We start from the raw sequence: 21,443 nt of genomic DNA on the forward strand, positions 1-21,443 counted from the left end.
TGACCATAAGAGCTTTGTTTGTCTGTGCTGCTTGTGTAATTTAATTGTTTCAGTTAGTTTCTCGTGAAACTGTGCATGTTTAGCTGTGGACTCTGGTGTGTTTTGGGAGCATCACAGTGTCTTGTTTTCAGGACATCAGCAGGAGGCTAATGGAAGGGTTTTGTTGGTTTAAAAGAATTACCAGCCTCCTTTGCCAAAATCAACTCATAATCTGCTTTACTGGCACCAATACACTCACGTTCACACCACTGACAATATCTAACAACACAAAGCACACTAAAATGACGATCAGCCGTACAGAACTACAAGATGCAAACTCTCTTGTGAAAACGGACTTGATGAAAGGAGGGGTTGACGAAAGGATGCAGAGAGAAAACCACAGTAAGACAATAAGTGAGCAGTAAAAAGGAGAGCGGTAAGAGGTGAAACAATAGAGAGACAGGAGGACAACAATTGAAGATTGAGGATGAGTCACATGGAGCGACAGCAGTAGATGACATGCTGCAGGGTTATCAGTGATTAACAGTTCCGCCCTATAGAATGTTGTGTTGGACATCAAAGAAAGACACGTTTTGTTTACAGGCCCTGAGTGTAACCTTGTTAGGAATGGGATGATAATACACATGTACACATAAATGGCTTAGCTTTTCCTGTAAGAAAGAGGAGGAAGCATCCCGAGGTAGATGGCAGGAACCGAAAGCAGTATTAGGGGAACAGTAATTTAAACAGCAGTGATGAAGTAGGAGAGGAAAATGGCAAAAGCACAGAGATAATCCCATCAGAAAAGACAAAACAAACCATTTTAATAGTGTTTGTTACATTATGAGATGCCTGAATTATTTACTGAATATTTGCTGCTATTCAATTTCTTGTTAATAGATCAAACTATTCTTACTAACTAAAAATTTTCTAAAATTGTTGTAGTCTCTGTATTTTCTGTATTTCTGTATTTGGGGCCCAGTAATGAAATGTATGTTGGCTTAGGTCGGGTTAGTCAACCACTTTTCATTGAGGTCAAACATTGTATCAAATGTACCTATCGGGTATCCAATGTTCCAGTTTTCATTGAAATTTTCACATAATAGCATTTCTTTCGAAGTCTATGAAATATTGTTCACATGATACTTTCAGAGATAATTAGTAGACACAGATTATTTTGTTTCTCTCGATGAGTATATATTTTTGCTGTTTGATCAAATATACATTGTTTATACCTGCTTGTCCTTGCAGGGTCACATGGGGGTCAGGTACCAATCTCCAGTGGCCATCAAGGCAAGATGTAGGGAATAGATGAGGATATGTCTCACTAAACCTTCCAGCAATATGAAAATAATTCATGATCCTCATAAACTAAGAATCATTAAACGTGGCACTTGATTGTCTGTTTATGTATTGACTAGTGACTTACCTTTTTGACTAATATATCACTAATATAACATTGAAAGATGGTCTATGTTTGACTTTGTGATAGAATCTGCCATTTATTACCCCAAAATTCATCGGATAGTTTATAAACATGTAATGATGCTATCAACCCTAACAGAGTTCAGATGGACTTTTGAAGAGAATCAGGTCCACATCCCTCATAGTTAATGATGGACAAGAAGTGTGTTTTCTACATGAAACAAAGAAATAACATGTAGACAAGAAGTGTGTTTTCTACATGTTATTTCTTTGTTTCATGGGTAATCAACCTGGACTTCCTGTTGTTAAACAGGTCTCATTTGACCAAGGTAGTTCTAGCTACAGTCTCAGTGCAGCAAATTCAGCAAATTTAGCTTTTGTGAGCAAAGACATTTTTCTCAGGCATCACTTCCAAACAACTGTTGCTATTTAGATGACATGTAATGATTGTGATTAACATTTGTGAAACTAAGAGGTCATTTGTTGCTGCAGTTCTTCAACAGTGATATTTGGAGATTATTTTTGTTTTATCTCCCTTTAAGTACTCCTTTTTATCAGGGATGTTAAGAGAAGCATGGTTCCTTTTTCAGCTTTCTTGCAAGTAACTAAAAGAAAAGGGTGTCTGTGTTTGGTCATAACTCAAAAATCTGGTGAGTTTTTAAAAAAGTGTAAACTTTAAAATTTTTGATAGCGTTTGTTTGAATTGTTTCTTAGCACGAGATCATATCAAACTGCATAATCTGAATTTTTCAAAGAAATCACACCACTAAATAGATTTTAAATTAATTTACTCAAGGTCTACTTATATCTTTACTCAGGATATTAATAAATGTGCCCAGCCTTGTATTGTAAACAAATATACTCGCAGAACTAAATGTTCCATCAAAGTACAAAAGGGTAGAAGAAGCGAGACAGAAAAAGAAATAGGAAGAGGTCTGAGATCTAAAGAGGGGAGAGGAGAGCAGAACAATGACTTTAAGTCTTGACAAACACTTAACGGAGGCCTTTAGATTAACACTTTGGAGAAGACATGTCTGCCTGCATACCAATAGAAAATACTGTCATTCTCTATCTAAGTCAGAGCCTTTTGATGTTGTGTTCACACAGACAGAGAAAAGAGAGATGAAGGAGGGAATAGAAGTAGAGAGAGTGGGAGAAAAAGAGTTACAAAAACATGAACTTTAAACAAAAAGGCTATAGGATAAGGGAGGAGAGAAAAAGGAAATTTAGGGGAAAAAAAGTTGAACCCTTAATTTCTTCTGCAAGATGTCATTCTTTATTTCATACATTCTTTGTGCTTTACTTTTTCCTTTTGCTGTATCTGTTCATGTCTCCAACAATATATAGATTACCACAGTCATAATAATTATCAAGAGGAAAGAATAAAGAAAGTAGAGAAAATAGGAAAGGTAGGACAGACAGTAGAGGTCAGGTGGTATGAAAAATAAAATAAATAGAGACACTGGATGGAAAAGGATAAGATGTGTCATCCCAAAATTCATACAAAAGTGATGGAAGAAAGTCAAAAACTGGGCATGCTGAACAAAACTTTAAGCAACAGAAACAGGGAACAAACATATCAAGGAAAGAGTTAATGCAAATGGGACTAATTTGTTGGCAGAGGAAGTAGTCAGCAAAGATGAATTGAAATAAATCGGGAAAATTACAGAAAATGGAGTCATGTGAAAACAACAATCCCTAAAAGCAGACTAGCATTTAATGCTGACTGAAGAATGGATTTGTTTCCCACAATAGTGTCTGTGACCAAGCTGGTGACCAAGCTGGTGACCAGTATGAGGAGGACCTGCCAGACTGTTGTGGGATGGTACAGTTCTCCAATGTATGACTGACTTCCCACCTCTAAGTGACTAGACACTTAAATTCCCACTGTCATATTTCAAGCTTCAATCCAACCATCAATCCATCTGTCCACCATTGTCTTTACCTGCTTGTCTTTGTGTAGTTGTGGGTCTGGACAGGTTTCTGTCTAATGCAGGGCAACACAAAGACAAACAGGACAAATAACTCAGACTTCAATCATCCAGTCCAGTTATAACACCAAACAAGAAGAGCCAACAGGAGAAGAGACTGCTTTAGTAAGGATGAACTGACAAGTAGTGGGAGAAGCCCCTCTACTCTGCTGCTCAACACACAGAAGCATTTTCCATACGTCACCATACAAAGGGAAATGGTTTCCAGCAGTGTAAGATTTCTTCCAAGAAGCATTGTTGTAACAAAAACATAACTGACCAAACACAAATGGCTATATTATTTTATGTGTACTATTAGAATTTGTATATTTTATTTCATTTTAATTATTTAAACTTTCATGTGAATGCCCAAACGGTACACACATTACCTTCCAAGGTGTACAAGCAATGGCAGGAGCAAACAGACAAATGCGCCCAATGCACTTTTAAATGCAACACACATACACTCTCCTCTGCTTGTTGATAAGTGTGTTAGGAGGCAGGGAGAAATTATTAATTATCAGGCTAATGGGCACCAGGCTGAGTTCTGCTTCATTAGGCTCTAACTGTTTGTGAGAATCCTTGTTTGTGTGCTGCTTGTGTATCAGAGGACTGTGGGACCTCTGAGTAACACACAAACAATAAAGGGGTGGGTGTTGGGGTAAGAGTTAGTTAACAGCACACATGCACTTATGCAAACACAGACATGCATGAAGATGACAGTCTGTCTTTACTACAAGAATTATGTGGCAAATGGTCAACAGAGCTGTTTCAACATATTGTTAAAGCCCTTTTGTTGACTATAAGACAAAAACATGCACAATGTCCCGTTTTTCTTTTTTTTACATATATTTTGTGTAATACTCTGACAAGTCAATGCTGGTGTTAAAAGTTGAGTTAAGAGCCACAGTTTAAAAAAAATAAATGAATGCACAACGTTGAAATGTGAAGCAAATCTTACTAACCGCAGTGTGTGTTGCCTTGTACCCTTTTAGCATTGTGTTTCCACCCTGTGTTGAATGGCTTTGCAGTTTGCTCTCATTCTGTTGCTCGGAGGGTTGCGCTGGCTACTGTATGATAAGTAAAACCAGCACTGACTTTAATCTGTTTCACTCCCACTAGAAAAGACAGATAAGGAGGGGGAAGTAACGCTGAGGGATGGTGAGACAATAAGGGAAGTCAAAGAAAAAAAGTGACATTGTTTTAATTATTTGCATTTTGATAGAATTCCAAAATCATTTTAACAAACATTTCGGTGAACATTTTGAAGGCACTGTGACACTCAACTTTCCATTTTCTCAATTTTGTGCTACTTGGATTACGTCAGTTGTTTTAGTTTCCATCACATGCTCTCTGGAGTTGTCTTCTGGAGAAAAAAAAATGCCTCTTTTGAGAATGAAGCTGATTCTGAAGGTTGGGGTGAACATGTGCGTTTTTCTATAAATAGAAATTTTATTTATTTATAGAAATAATAGTAACATAAGCAGGGGCACAGGCTCAGTGGTTTTTCCCATTGATTAGATGACCAGCTAATGCACAATCATCCCAACCATTCATGCACATGTGGACACATACACACAAACTACTACTCTGAACTAATGAGTTGATCAAGACCCCCCCAGGAGCAACCAATCGCTTTTTTGCGCCAAAGAGGGCAGTTGGTTAAGGGAAAGACAAGAAGACAATGAAATAGAGGTAAAAACAAACAAAGAGGAAGTCGAGTACAAAAATTACACTTAAGAAATTAGATGGAAAGACTGGAATATTGCAGAGGCATACCAAGCAGTATATGATTGAAAAATATTGAAAAAGAAAGTGAATATTTCTATAACCCATAATACTATAGGGGAACAGATGCAATTCCACTTAAATTTTTGTGTAAATGCACCTGTATGTGGTTAAGATGTCCCTGAGGGGTGTCTTCTTGCTGTCGATATGTGTATCCCCATGTCGGGGTGTACGTGTGTGCTAGAATTACCCTGAATGCTTTAGCGATTGACTGCCTGGCTAATGGCAGTCTCTGTTTTCCTCTGATGGTCATTGACTAGGCCCTCTCATCAATACCTGTTTTTACAGCTATTCTAGAGGTGTGTGTGTGTGTGTGTGTGGGGGCATGTGTGTGTGTGTGTGTGTGTATGTGTTTATGCAGTAGTGATTATACTATGTGGCTGTGTATGCCTCCTGTGAAACGAGTTCTCTCCACATTTTTCTTGAAGTGTTGTTTTATAGACATTTTCAGGACATTAGTATACTTTTATTGTACCATATTTGGGGATTTTTTTTGTCAATGTATGAATGTAGTCTTTCTGCAAAAAAATCCTAAGCTCTTCATGCTTTTTTTATTTTTATATTTTTCAGCCTATTATCTAATTTTTTTAATCACATTTTATTCTTGTATATTTTTTAGCCTGGATGTAAAAAAAATCTAACTGAAGACAAGGGAAAAAGGAAAAAGAAAAAAAAATATTCAGATACTGGATATCCCAAAGTTGGACAAAGTGTTTGCTTTGGTGTTGCTACATAATCAGACCCAAGGTGGTTTCAAATAATGAATATATTTCTTCTTTACAAGTTAAAACTATAATAAGAGTAGTACTAGTTTCCATTTTAAAACAGAAACATTACTTCATAAGATTTAAAATTAACTCTACCTTCTGTTCACTTTTAGATTTTGTTATTTTCTACTTCCTTCTTTTTTGTCTTCTTCCTCTTTCTGCCACTCTCACCTGAGTTTGGGAAGGACTTTGTCCCACAGACACAGAGCAAGACTATCACCACTTCACCCAGGAGACCACTCATCTCTCACTTCTCCAACCTCCCTTCCTCCTTCTATGCATCCAGCTACCCATCCATCGATTGCCACTATTCTTGGACTTCTGTTATCCCTCTTCTGGTCAGGCTCGGGTTTCCTTTCCACCACTCAGCTGTGTGTGAGAGCTAACCTCCATATATCTTTGCCTGTCACATTTGATTAAGATCAAATCTGCTCCAGAATAATGTATTATTTTATGCCATAAAATAAAACCTTTAAAATAGCTGAGGACTTTTTATCTTGTTGAAACACCAAATGCACAATTAACTAAACTCATATAGGAAATAGTTATTATTAAGTGAGTGACTAATGGCAGCAGTTCTATTTCTGCCTAGTCACTAATAAATGGCTTAATTGGCCCGGGCATTCACCATCTGTGCGAAAGAAGCAGATTGACCAATAGCCTGATAAGTCTGGCAGGAGGCTAATTCATTCAGTCATTAGATTAAATTAATTTATCTAGTTTATCTAGTTTTCTGAGCAGGTTTTTTTTTTTATTACATATGCATATTTAAAATAGGGCAAAAAGCATTAAGAACCTTAATGGCTTCCTTTTCATTGTCTTAATTTGGATCATGTCTGATGCAACAACCCACACAATGATAATCTGTTTCATTGATCAAAATATTTCCCTCTTCACCTGTCCTAAAATATGTTGTTTTAACAGAGCTAATAAATATTTTTTTCTCTTTTTCTGATTGCAGGAGTTACACGAACACCGTGTGGCTGAGTAGACGAGGAATGTGGCTGTATGTGTATGAACAGTAAGTATCGCTTTGAAGGTCTAAGTCCCTAGGTCTAATTTTCTGTCCTAAAGACACAAAATATTGTTATTTAGAAATGTAAACATTTTATACAACTAGAATGGCCTTCACCTAAAAACATAGTAAAAACTGAAACCATAACATACAGCTCAAGAAAAAGTGAGGGAACATTGGATGTCCCTGTAGCAGAAAAAAAGGATTATAAAATTAAATATTAATATTGAATACTAATATTTGCCCAACATTTTTAAGTATTTGTCCTATACAAAAATGGATAATGTTCTGCAACTTCTAACAAGCTGAAGCCCCTTTTTAATATTATAAACATAAACTTTACTGTAGTATGTAAATTGTAATTACAAGGATGCAGATTTAAAGACGGTCATCAGTGTTATTTACCCAAACCTGCAGGCTTACATGAAGATACTCTGGTTAAACAAATGGAGTTCCACCCTTAACATTTAGCAGCTTCTTTACAGGCCAAAATGTATAGTTAAAAAAAGACAACAATGCATGCTAAAGTCTATTTGGAAAACCCAATACCCACAGATTTGCCAGAAAGCATCAGATGTGTTGGAGAAAAGCTAAATTTGAAACATCATTTTCGTATGAAAAGTGCATGAAAACTGTTTACCAAACGGCTCCAGCTCCCAGAGACTTGGGAAACTTTTCAATGTGAGGCAATGGTGCTAACAACTCCCCCAATATGATACTTTGACCTCTGAGAATACATTTTCCATTAAGTGTAAGTTTTACTTGCTAATAGATGAAGAAAAAATACTTAAAACGGAAATTTGTTGTGATTAATGTTTTAAAATATGCTTTACTCTATGATTCTGGGACAAACATGCCATCATTTAATAACTATGAAGTAAAACCTAAAAAAAGAACATTAATGTTTTAATATTCTGTGTCATTGGATGAAGTCCTCTGTGCCTGTATTAATGTTCATGTCTTTATTCGAGCACTAGATTGAATGCACTTCCACATACCTCTATGGAAATGAAGTCACACACACACACACACACACACATAGTGGGACAATCAGGTCATTCCAAGGTAAAAGGACTTAGATATAGTGAAATATTCATACTTTAAGGGTACCCTGTGTGTGTGTACTTGCAATGCGAGTTGGTGTGACTGTGTATGTGTGTCGAGCTCATGACTGCTACAAGCAGTTCTCTTTAATTGAGGTCCTGACGCCTCAAGCAAAAGGAGAAGGATAGAACCTGCACTGTGGTAGGTCCGTGTGTGCCGCACGCAAATGTTAAACTAACACAACAATACTGACCTGAAAAAACGTGCTAATCAAACCTGGATATCAGTGGTGACTTTAGCAGTTGGTGGGGGTTTCTGCTGATTATTAGTGGTGTATAAATATTGTACATTATTTGTATTTCACATTTCTGACCCTTATGGGGGTTTTGCGAAGGGTTTCATTGGCTATGCAAAGCAGTGTTAAACTTATGTCCTTCATCTCATGTTTTTAGGCTTTGTGTCTGTGTGCGTGTGGGGGTGCGTGGGGGTGTGTGTGTATGGTTAAGTGTGTATCTGACTTTTATTTTTGCAAAAAAAGTTTTTTGTAGTTAACATTTTATAGCTGGCCGATCAAGTTTGTCTGCACTTCTGTTCCTATTTCCTGCAGTACATTATGTAGTAAAAAACGCATGAATAAATTGCAATCACATTGTTTATTTTGCCAAGTGTGTTGTCACATTGAAAACCAGGTCTTGCATAGAAAAACTGAATATATTTTGTACATCATGAAGTCGTGCTTTGTCAGTAAAATGCCACACCCCCACTTTGTACGATGTGTGTATACTGAGATCAGGAGGTAAAATGTGCTCACTGTGTTCTAATGTGTCAGGACCACGTATGTTTCTTAAGCTTTGATGTCACTGTCTTGTTTTATTTATTTTTCTACACTTAGATGAAAGTTCAATCCTCACTCAGTCTGTGAGTGTCCTCAACTGCTCAAAGTATTAGTAGCTGAAATAATCAGAAAATGGGTCATGGTGAGTTTTTTTAGCCTCCTGAGTTGAGTGAATCTTCGTGATTCCAGACCTAGCATCAGCAAAGGATGTACTTTTGGCTCATTGCTGCAGAGTAGCACTTTTGCTGACAATGTTTTAGTAATGCGTATGTTTAGTGTTTATCAAACTCAGACTCATGCTGCAGAAATTTTCTACATGTCCAAAGAAATCAGTGGCGCACCACTGACTTAAGTGGTGTTTGCAAAATTGTCAAATGAGTGAGAAGTGAGAAGGTGATGCTAGAATGTTTAAAGCTCTGTATTTTTGGTGCAGTGGTGCAGGGGTAAAGCCTGCGACCCATACGCAGAGGCCATAGTCCTCAATGTAGCCATTACGGATTCAAGTCCCGACTCAATGGCCTTTACTTCATGTCATTCCCGTCTTATAATAAATAAAGAACAGTAAATTACTTCTAAAAATGCAAAGCATGCAGTAGAGTGGCATCTTTAAAACGAAAACTCTGAATTTATTAAATGTCACTTCAGTTTCTTTCTCTGCTTAAATCTCTTCAACTTGTCTGCTGCATGTTGTTTGGAAAAGATTGTCAACAAGAAGAGAGGTTCTCTTTGTAAAATGAGAAAAGTGGAAGGTGTAGGGATATCCCAGTCTTATATCAAGTATCTGATCAGCGTCTCAATCAAGGCATTTTTGATTGAGGATATTGGAGCCACTGATTACACCTCAGCTCCATTTCCAGCCGTGCCGTAATGTCTGTAATGTGAGCATCTTGGGAGGCAGTCGTGGCAAAGCTTCATTGGAGACAATCATGCAGAATAAACATCCAGTGAAATACTTCATCCTAAGACGAATTCTTTTGGGCTAATTCTCAGAAACAACAAACACGCTTTAAATGAGTCCTTTTCGAAGGAGAGAAAAGGGTAAAATTACTCTAGTAAGTGATCGAATTAGTTACACTGCGCTTATCCACCAGGCACCCTAAGTTGCAGATGTTTAGCTTTCACAGAACCTTATGACAAGCTGCTGAGCTAATCCATTCATTTGAATTAACTCTGTTGAACATTCATATTGTGTGTGTAAAACATTGAAGACGATGTGCCGAAAAACCCAGTTGAATGAAAGAAATGTTTATGTGTGGTTGACATATTGCAGTTGCAGTAAGCCTAAATTCTGATGGTAAGATAGGACGCGATGCATCTGAAGGATGTGGCCATTAGTTTTATGTGCTATGAATGGCATTGTAGACACTTAGCCTGTTGGACCCTGCTAAAATATTTGTTGTTATTTACTAATTATTGCTCAGTTGCATCACAGTATTTCTCTCTGAAATGTATAATCAATCAATGAATCAAGTAAACTTTATAGAGCACTTTTTATGTAGTCAGGTGTTACACAAAATGCTGTTCATAGGTTGAAAACAAAAGGACAGAAATTCAGTCTCAAGAGAAACAGATATTAAATTTGATCACACTAATAGAATAAACAGATTTTAATAAATGTCAATAAAATAGTGAGCAATTAACAGTATGAGGAAAATTTATCAAATAAAGATAGATGTATATATACTTTACAAAAAAAAACACAAACAGTCTATTAAAACACCAAAGTAAAACCCATCATAGTAAAAATACAAAATCAGACAAAAGATAAAATCTAAAGTAGCTTTAGTGGAACTGTAGTCCCTTTAGAAACACTTGAAGTTGTGAAGTTTAAGAAGAGTTAACTACAGTCTCTTTATTGGAATATGAAAAAAATGGTGAGAGTATGGCGATGTTCTTCAGCTTATTATATACATTTTTGTACTGTTATTAAATTTAGATCAAATCTAGTCCAAGGAGTCGCCTAGAAGGCAAAAACAAATGATGATATTTACGTCACACAGGTTTGAGGTTAACATCTTTCTTCTGTATGAAAATATTACCAATTAAGTTGCTGTTTTGGCGGAGTGGTATAAAAATTAAGAGACATTTGGTGCTCAGCTCTCAGCAACTATACAAGAATACCAAGATTTGAGGGAGAGCAGTATGTTCCCCTCCCTCCCTAAGATCCACCCACCTTCTTCTAATCCTCTAAAAGCACTTAGGAGATTGGCGCTCTCCGCCTGCCTCTGCCTGCTCATCTACCCTGTTGGTCGCCACAGCAGCTGATTGGAGGAGTTGCGGCTCCTAATTGGATCATGAGGGTGTGAGGCAGGCGACAGCAACCACATTATGGGAAGCTGACTTTGTGCAGAGTAACCCTGCCAGGATGACCCTCTCCATGAGTATGCAGGTGTGTGTGTGTGTTTATACTGGTTGACCCCAATGTGACTAAGAGCCTCCGTTTATCAAGGTGTGCTGGCTGAGGCTGCGGTAGAGGATAGATTGATGAACAACAGAATAGAAAAATAGAGATGAGTAAAAATATGAGAAAACTAAGTAAAAATAAAAAAGAAATGAGAGAAGGAAATTAGCTAAGGAGGTGAGCAGAGAGCTAAGCTTTGATATTCCTTTTTTTTACAAACTTTTTTACTTAACTTCCTTTGTAACCGCAGGGGGTATGGTAGGATTGATGACATGATGCAGTGAATTAATCCTTCTGAATCTCGTGTTTGTGCAGTGTGTGTGCATGTGTGTGAGAGTGTGGGTATCTTTCACTTTGGTGCAAAGTGACTGTGTTGTCCGTTACGGTGTAAACTGATAGCGTCACTGCACTTTGCCGCATTATGTGAAGCGTGGATCTGTACATTCAGTTTCCTTACTGCAATCTATATCACACCATCATGAACACCTGATCCCACAGAACTAGCGGGCACAACAGCAAGGACTATTTCTAATCATTTTGACTCGAAACCTTGATGTTATCCCACGTGCATGCATGGTATTCTGTTTGTAAGACAGGAAAGTAAGGATTTACGTAAGCTTTAGGTAACTTAAAAATTCATAATTTGTTCAAATAAATACAGAAAAAGTAGCTTGAGTGATCAGTTATTTTGGTGGCAAAGGGAGAAGTGTCATTGATTTATCATGTATTATTTTTTTATGAATATAACTGGGCTACAAAATAACTTTGGAGATTTAAAAAAAAATTCAAGCAGACTTTATTCTTAGTTTGTGGCTTAAGATGATCAGACTAAATTTTAAAACAACATTGAGAATACACAAGTTTGAGCATTGTCTTTCTCACCCGATTAAGAGTCACTGGATGTTAATTTTGAGTCTGATAGCTTTGAAGTCATTACATATCACCGTAGGTATGTAGTACCTTGGAAAAGTATTACCTTGAACTTTTCACATTTTGGCATGTGAAACTTTGATGGAATTTTATATAACAGACCAAAGTAAAGTAGTGCATAACTGAGGTGGAACTAAAAGTATATATGATTTTCAACATATTATTTGAAGAAAAAAAATCAGTGTGATGTGCATATTTATTTACCCCCGTTTATCATGATCCAATGCAACACAAATTCCTTCAGAAGCCACCTAATTAGTAAACAGAGACCATCTATTAAGTAATATAATCTCAGCACAAACTCAGCTGTTCTCTGAATGCCTCAGAGCTTTATAGGAAAAAAACAGTGTACTAACGGCACTACAAACACAGCAGCTAGGACAGGGATCCACCAAACAGTACTCCAAGGTTCGGACATCTCAACGAGTATTATTCAATCTCTCATTTGGAAATGTAAAGAGTAGGGCACAACCACACACCTGCCAAGACATGGCCGTCCACTGACAGACCTGGTAAAGTGAACATTAATCAGTGGAGCAGACAAGAGACTCATGGCGACTCAGAAAGAACTGCGAAGAGATCCACAAGTGGAGCATCTGTTGACAGGGCAGCAATTACTGAGGTAGTATTCAACTCTTGCTGTTCTTAAACACTATGAGCCTTATTTTTAAAAGGTTTTGGTGAAGCATGGTGTAGGTAGCGTCACCTAAATCTTATGTAAATCCTTAGTTTCCTGTCTTTTCTTCAGCAAATTCGGAGGAACTGAATACATATGCAAATTACACATTTCAGATTTTTGTCAAAAATATTGACCATACATCTTTTTACTTCTACTTCACAATTATGTTTTGTTGTTGCTCTATTCCATCAAATACCAATGTGTTTTGTACGTAACAGGGCAAAACTCTGAAAGGGTAGTAAAGCTTTTGCAAAAAATTGTGTGTGTTTGGCCTTGTATTTGGTACATGCAAGGCTTAGTTTTCTAACAAATATTACATTGTGTGGACCTACTGTACCCTCGTGGGCCCAAAGCAGTGCTGCTTCACATGTCCTGAGAGCACACAACTCCAGTTAGTGACAATGGGCATGTAATAGTTAGGTTTAGGCTAAGTGATAGGGTTAGGCTTCAGAAATGAATGAAAAATGAATAGAAGTCAATACAAAGTTCCTGTGAAGATATAAAGACATACTGTGTGTGTGTGTGTGTGTGTGTGTGTGTGTGTGTGTGTTTGGGCGTGGGCATGCGCGGGCGTGTGTGTGTGTAGGGGTGTGTGTGTGTGTGCGTGTATGTAGTGTGTCAAGTGCGACAGTACAGCAGGGGCGTCTGATCCCTCCACCTTTTAAGAACATCAGAGGGTGTGAAAAGCACTGATTGCCCTAACCGCTCTCATTGGGACTCAAACCCCCGGCTTAGTTGTGCTTCAGCGAGTTTGAAGAGACAAGACAGAGCTAGCGAGATGTGTGCACTCGTGAGTGAGAGAGCGAAGATGAGGTAGAGGGAAACGAGAGAGACAGCGGGACAGAAGAGAGAGGTTTGGAAGGAATTAGTCATAAGAAGTAGAGGAGGCACAGACAGGAAATCAAAGTTAGCACAGGAAGCACGGAGTAAACTAACAAACTGGAGTAAGACAAGTCTGACGAAGATAGAAACAGCAGAAGGCCGATGACCAGGAAAGAGAATGGGATGGAATTAGTGAACATAGTGAAGGCAAATTGTGAGAGGGACAATTAGGAAACAAAAGCTTTTTTATATTTGTTATTCAAGATTCATCTTTAGATAATACCAATGTTCAAGTTAAAAAGACACCAAAAATCTAGACCAATCTATAGATGTTTTTTTTAGAGGATGCCAAAAATAAATTATTTTTCATATGTTCTCACTTCTAAATGATAGTTATTGTACATCAAAATAAAAATATTCTTACTGCTGTACTTTTCCGGTGTAGTACAAAGGATGGTTTGTTCCCATGAAACAATACAATGATAACTTATTAACTTCTTTGAAAGAAAGCTTCTTTAGAAATATGAACTGTGGACACTGACAACAACAGTCTTCCCCAGTGTCTCATCAGATTCTTTGTTGAAGCTAAAATTAACCCTCAGTGTTTCCAAGAGAAGTGGCTTTGTCATTGTTCGCTGTTGCTTGTGAATGTCACTCAATTTACTGACTTATTAGGAACACAATACTGTCCAAGCCCTATTAAATTCAGAATTTCCTTAATAACTGAGGTAATATAGTTACCTGATTGTGTTAAAAAATACATACACGATACTGAATGGACTGAAAAAGAGGGGGATTCCTCCCTTTCATCTCTCTTTTTGTGCAAACTTGAAGACATTTTTTACTAAAACCATACTTTTGGAGTTAAACCAATTTAATACACTAACAACCTCCATTGTATGAACTTTCACAATGGCCTTAAATAACGACCCTAGCTAAAACAAAATGCTTGATACTAAACCTAATGGAAAAAGAAGAAACTCACTCACACACACATACTACACACATTAGGGTGGGGGTCAGGTGTGGGGTTAGGCTGCGAGGGTCTCTAATAGGCTCCCTTGACACATGAGGTGTCAACAGTGGAGACAGAGATGTCAACACACTCACACGTGGAAATGCTAAAAAAACAACACACTCAGCCAGACACGCCCAAGTGTCCAGATCTAATTCACTCAGTAAAGATGTTGGACAAATAACTAAATATAATGTGAATAGTGCTCACATTTAAATACTTAACTATTTTTGTTTCGCAGTTTTGTTCTAGTTTAAACAGTTTCACACTTGCCTTGAATCTATCTCCTCTCCTATCTACAACAGGACAGATTATCTCTTTCATAATGCACCACACATATTTCGTTATCTTTTTTTATTTATCTTGTGCCTGCTTGTGTTTGATCATTCCTCATAAGAACTATGTTTTCTCTGTGTGTGGCATATAACATGTGAAATGACATGTCCAGTGTGTGTGCTAGTTGGCCAGCATATGTTTCAGTGGGTGCATTTGTGCGTGTGTCGTTATGGATTGCCACATTGTGGACCTGACAGGATCATAATTACAAGCAGTGATGAAATCTACCAAGTGTTTTCTCCCTGCATGGCTGCATGTGTGCGTGTGTGTGTAATATTTGTCATCCATGGCAGCACGCTCCCTGTTAGCACACAGTAACCATGATCACACTTCCATCTTCCCCCTAATAGGACCATGAGGATAGATAGATAGATAGATAGATAGATAGATAGATAGATAGATAGATAGATAGATAGATAGATAGATAGATAGATAGATAGATAGATAGATAGATAGATAGATAGATAGATAGATCAACTGTTACTGCACTTATTTGGTGTCACGTGTCGCAGTGAGTGTCACACTCTGACTCATTCAGCACATAAAGGCCTCTTCCCCTCTTTCTTTGGCCTGTGATCCAGCCGTACCTGCCTATAGTAAAATCACAGGAAGGGGAAACGGTCTGGAGGTGTCGGGGAGGAAGAAGATGGAGGAAAGATGAGAGGAGTCAAGAGAGAGAGAGAGTGAGCAAGAGAGGGAGAGAGATGGGAGGCGCTCAATTTGCCATCACGGGTGCAACGGGGCAGAAAGTATCTAAGAAAGTGGATGAGTATCCATGTGTTTGTGTGCATGCATGGGAGAGAGAGAAACAAAAAGAGAGAGCGAACGTTTGTGTGTGTGCGTGTGTGTCTAACAAGGGAGAAAAGACAACTCATTTGAATGTCAGATACAGGGAAGCGTGGCGTGCAGGGCAGGAGGAATGAGGCGAGGAGGGATGAGAAGAATGAATATGGATTACTGGGATGAAGATTCTATTATTTTCTGCCCGTCTCTCTGATCTCTTTGTCGCAGTGCTATAGGCCTGTGTGCGTGTTGGGGTGTGTGTGAGAGTGAGGGTGTGAAGGTGTTTGTATGCGTTAAAAGTATGTTAGAAAAAGTACAGGTTTGCAACAGGAAAACCATATTTGCTTATGTGATACCCAGTATTAGTCCTTGTGTGTGTGAAAATGTTTGACAACATCTGTAGTTACTTTCAGCATCTGTTTAATATTTAAGAGAGCTAGAGAATATTTTTAAAGATGTGCATTTCAGAATTTTTAGATAATAAAACAACAATCATAACTATATATTAGGTAACTTATAACCATATCTACAAGCATACAGGTATGTTGTGTATTGTAATAATTACCAGCATAGTTATTTTTAATAAGGTTATGTTACATTTATTAAGTAAATGTCAGTACTGAGCACAAATGATCTAAGTTATAGATTTCTTTTGTTCATCATCTTTACAAAGTAGCTCAAGCTCAGTCAGATTGGACTGGAAAAGGTTTAAAACCTCCGTTTTCAAGTCTTACTACAAATTAAATATTGGTCTAGGCCATTCTAACACATTATTGCACTTTGATCTAAAGCATTACATCATTCCTATGGCTGTATGTTTAGGGTTGTTTTCCAGATGGTGATACAATACTACCCCAAACTCAGATTGTATGCAGTGTTGTTCAGGTTTTCTTCTAGGGTTGCCCTGGATTTAGAGCCATTCCTTTTTACCTAAACTTGACTTACTCCCTTGTTGAACAAAAAAGAAAAATCATAACTATAACATAAAGCTGCTAAGAATTTGAAAATAAATCAGATTAAACTTCACCAGTTTCAGGGCAATTGGGATGATCAAAATAATATCTGCATTTATAAAATTGTGTTTTTTATAGACTGTAAATATCTGGCTTCAGTTGCATAGCTTAACCTAATCAACTCGGTTTCCTGTATTTTCCAAGAAAAAGCAACTCCTTGGATGGTCTTTTTATTGCTGTGGCAGACATGTATTTTGGTCAAGTGTATTTTGGCTTTCGACCTTTTTTAATTATGACATCTTTCTTTGTAACATTTGCACCATAACTCCAGTGTATTTTTGCTCAATCTTCCCCCACTCTTCACATTATGTTACCTGTTCTTTCTTTCGCTTGCTCTGTACCTCTCTTCGGTTGAGTGGTGAGCAGACTGAGGAAGAGAGAAAAAGATGTGAGTCTCAGCCAATTTGTCTTGACACATAGAGATGCTCATGTGGGAGAGAGGTGTCAAACACCTAAGAGAGGGTGAAACAAGTTTGTAGCTCGGTGAGAACTGATATAAGAAAAGAACGATGAATGAAGGAGACTAGAGAGCGGTAGAAGCAAGAAAAGGAGGACAGAGCTTATTGAACTTACAGGCAGCTGTTTGTGTGGAAGAATTTTGGTATAGGTCCAAAAACTTTTTTTTTTTTTTACTTTTTTAATGTCGCACACTTACCAACATCTGCAATAGATACACACTTACTCACACAGGATGTATGGTTTACATTCTGTCCCGGGTGTACTCTGCCTCTCACCCACTTACTATTGAGAATTGGCACTTTTGCTGTTTTCTGGAAGTTTGTTCCGGATTAGAGGAGCCTAAAAACTGAATGCTGCCTCCCCATGTTTGGTCCTGGTCCTGGGGACACAGAGTAGACTTGAACCAGGAGATCTGAGTGGTCTGGGAGATTGATACAATGACAACAGCTCTTTAATGTATTTTGTTGCCAAGTCATTCAGAGATTAATAAACTAACAAAAGCATTTTAAAGTCTACTTGCTGAGTTTCGGGAGCCAGTGTAAGGACATTAACTGAGGTAATGTGCTCTATTTTCCTAGTTTTAATGAGAATGTGAGCATCGTTCTGGATCAGGGTTCTAGGTTACAGTCACATATTTTCCTTGTATACAGCTACTCTTGAAGTTTAATCTCAGAATTCAATCTGAGTTTACATCAGATTGATATGTACTGGTAGCTAGTTGGACCTAACAAACAAACAGGAAGAGAAGAGAGTAAAAATCTGCAAAAAGCAAGGACTGAATCATCCAGGAGAAGGAGAGGCAGAGTTTATTCCCAGGGTGTGCCCCTTGTGTTAGTGGCATGTTCCCCTTGTGTCGCAACAAGAGAGGCAGTGGGATTGACGGAGGGTAAGGTGTCTAATCTTTGAGGGTAAGAGAGCGTAGACTCCTCAGGGCTTGTCGTTCTCAACACCTTGTTAACCAGAAATCTCTCTTTCTATCTGTCTTTCTTCTTTGCTTTCTCGTCTACAACTCTTTCTACCATTCTGTCCATCCGTGTAGATGAAGAAGCAGAAAGATTCAGACATCATTGCAGATGTCTACCTTTGACACATTGTTTCCAGGTGATCTAGCTATCTGTTGAACTGTCTGTCTGTGTAATGGTGTGTGAATGTGTTTCCCTTTCAATTATTTGTTGGAAATGTTTGTATTTAACTGATGTCAGTGTATCGTCAGGCCAAGAAAATGCCTGTCTAGTTAATTGGACTTAAGCATAGGGTAACACAATGTGACAAGAAACCATTCGACTCACACACATGATGGGCTGTGCATTGTGGCTTCACAGCCACATTATACTGTAGCTGTGACAATTTAGTAATGTTGGTGCATGTCATGGGTAGGTAAAGAAGAGCTGTTTGGCAAAATGTCACTCAAGATGGGAGGAATGGGAGGAATGACGAATTTTGTGTAAAGTGCTTTGAGGTTCTCAGACTTGATAAAGTGATATAGAAGTACAAGCCATTAGCCAAATTTTGTGTATTACATAAAGAAAATGATCTTGAATTCAATTTAAAATACGATTGATATATTTTTGCAGGCATGAGTATTATCAAAGCTGTTTACCCTGTCATCATGCCTTCATTTAACTAGCCCATTAGTAATGTTTGTGTTAAATCTGTGATTTTAGGCTCATAAATCTTTACCACTTGGGAACTACTGCTTCGGAGAATCCTAAATGACTGAGCTATTCTTTTTTTCATGTGTATAATCATAGAGAAATTAGCTTATAGCAACAAATTAGTCTTCCGATTTTTTTTTTTGTACACTAATTTGTTCTCGAACGGCCTAATCAGTAAAGTGCAATGGGTCCAGCTTATGAGCCATTTTGTGGAAACAGTTCCACAAGAAGGCATCAGTGTGGGACAACAGGGTATTATGCTGCTTAGTGCTGAGCTCTGAGGTTTCAGGATGCTGTAAAACAATGTGAGAAGCACTTTCTACACATTCAGACACTGCTGTAATGAGAAAATACTCTTAATCCAGCTCGCACATACACACACAACAACACACGCAAAGGCGTATTTCTGCTGCCGAGTCGTTTCTTGGTGAAAGCATATTGCGAGAGAAGCAGTTTAAGGACGGGCAATTATAGTTTTGGACAACGTCATTGATTTAAACTCCTGATTAGAGGAAAGGTGACAGAGGTGGTACACACAATAGCGAGTGTTGGAGCGGGGTGACGATGGGGGAAAATCACATAATACACACCCACCCACACACACACATATGCAGAGCCTCAGTCTTTCCGTCAGTCTTGGGAATGCCTCAGTATGGCAGGGGTCCCCCCCCCATTGCTGCTTTCATGTTCCTCACTCTGTCTCCCCCTTTCTCTGTCTCGACACACCTGACTGAAATATTGATGTCTCCCAAGCGCTGCTGTTCATGCCTAAGTGGTTGTTTTTGTTTCAAAGAACGGGTGACTGTTTCACACATCCAGACAATTACAGACACAGAGCCATGCAGTCAAGAATAGAGAGGCAAGAGCCTCTGGATACAAATTCAGATTAAGGCCAATTACAGACTAATAGTGTGATCCATTAATTTCTTTCTCTGATTTTCTATTTAAGGTTATGTTGCACCTTCAATTAGCATCTTTGAAATAGATAACTTTTTTTTTGTTTTGTAAAACAAAACGGTGTGTAGCACATTATCATTATTCATATTGTAAATATTTTTTAGTTATTTATTTTATTTATAAATTGAGACTGTTTTTCCTAGAAGTTACCTTGCAACATATTCAAATATATCACTGTGTGTAACTTTAGTCAGCATGACATTCATCTCTCTACTTGGCACTCAGAGATGCCTTCCTCGTCCATGCTGACTTAGTGTTACTGTTTAACATATCCTATTAATATTAGATGAGAATTGTTTGTATCCAAGTGTACCGTTAACTTTAGTACATGTGTACGTCTACACACACAAAGCCCTTCTCATAGAACCTGTAGCTGTTCACCATCTGGTTTAAGCAAATAAACATAGATTTTCAAATTTAGTTAAAAGAAAAACTAATTTAAGACTAATTTAAAAACTAATTTGTTTTCTTTTCATAAATGTTAGGCTTCAGGAAAAACTAACTTTGATAATTCAGACATGGAATTCTGTTTAAAAAAAATTAAATGTACTATTTAAAAATAAAAACTAAGCAATGTTTAAATGTTGCAAAATGTTTAAATAGAATTTTTATACAATTTTATGTGACTGAGTATACTGGACAAATATAGTTTTTTTCACGGTACACTAAGAGATGAAAGATTTTATGGAATAATTAAACATACCCTATGTTTATTTGTTAAAATAAATAAATAAAACATCAATAAGTCCTTAGATTCGTTCACATAAAACAGATCCTATCTGATTCAGGCCCTATGTATGTATTTGAGTGCAACATGTAAGCACTTACAAAGATGTGGAGGATGTATTTTTACATAAACCTAAAAAAAGAGATTAGGTAAATCATTAGTAAAATGCTTTAGCAAATTAAATGTTTATTTATTTCACTTTTTGTTCATGTTTTAGTAAAGTCTTTGACATTTGCTGTATATCCAACTCCAGAGCTCCTCTGTGGAGAGAGGAGAAAGTTCCTCATGGACTTTATAAGATCCATGTTGGTGGGATTACACAGTGCTTCATATGTATGTGCCTGTGTGTCTGTGAGCGTCTGTTCATATGGGGTCGGTGAGATGGGGTCCTTGAGTTGTCAGGTTGTAATTGAGTAGCTCTAGTTCAAATGCATCTCTATTAGTGCTGCCTATCAGTGTGCACTCACTTTGTCATTCAGTGTTTCAAGCTCAATTTTCAGACTCCCAGAATTGTATTGCTGCTTATATTTGTACCAACCCTGCTGTAGTAGTAAAATGTTAATAGATTAAAATTTCTAAAACTCAACTCTTGCTGTGGAAAAAATTCCCTTTCTTCAAGGGTGATTTCTCCAAATTGTTGATGCAGAGTTTGGGTTTGGATATCAACTGAATTTTCTCTAATAGCTGTGATGTTTACATGACGTTGTTTCAGGTGAGTAATTCAGTTACAGTCCATCCGTAAAGTTCTCAGAACCTATCCTTAATACTTTATTGATCCACCTTTGGCTGCAATTATAGCCTCATGTCTTTTGAATATGAGGGCATTAGCTTAGCACACAGATC

General features: G+C 37.6%; 1 protein-coding gene across 1 annotated transcript in view; it reads left to right on the plus strand.

The window, feature by feature from the left end:
* The first annotated feature begins 6,889 nt into the window (after positions 1-6,889).
* esrrga (estrogen-related receptor gamma a) overlaps positions 6,890-21,443 on the plus strand; it is a 99,447-nt gene continuing 84,893 nt past the window's right edge. The window contains exon 1 of the mRNA XM_028015803.1: positions 6,890-6,950. Coding sequence (XP_027871604.1) covers positions 6,928-6,950 — 23 coding nt within the window. The 5' untranslated portion in view covers positions 6,890-6,927. The remainder of the gene's footprint in view (positions 6,951-21,443) is intronic.

Source organism: Xiphophorus couchianus, chromosome 4 (genome assembly GCF_001444195.1).
Source record: "Xiphophorus couchianus chromosome 4, X_couchianus-1.0, whole genome shotgun sequence".
In the NCBI taxonomy this organism is placed as follows: Eukaryota; Metazoa; Chordata; class Actinopteri; order Cyprinodontiformes; family Poeciliidae; genus Xiphophorus; species Xiphophorus couchianus.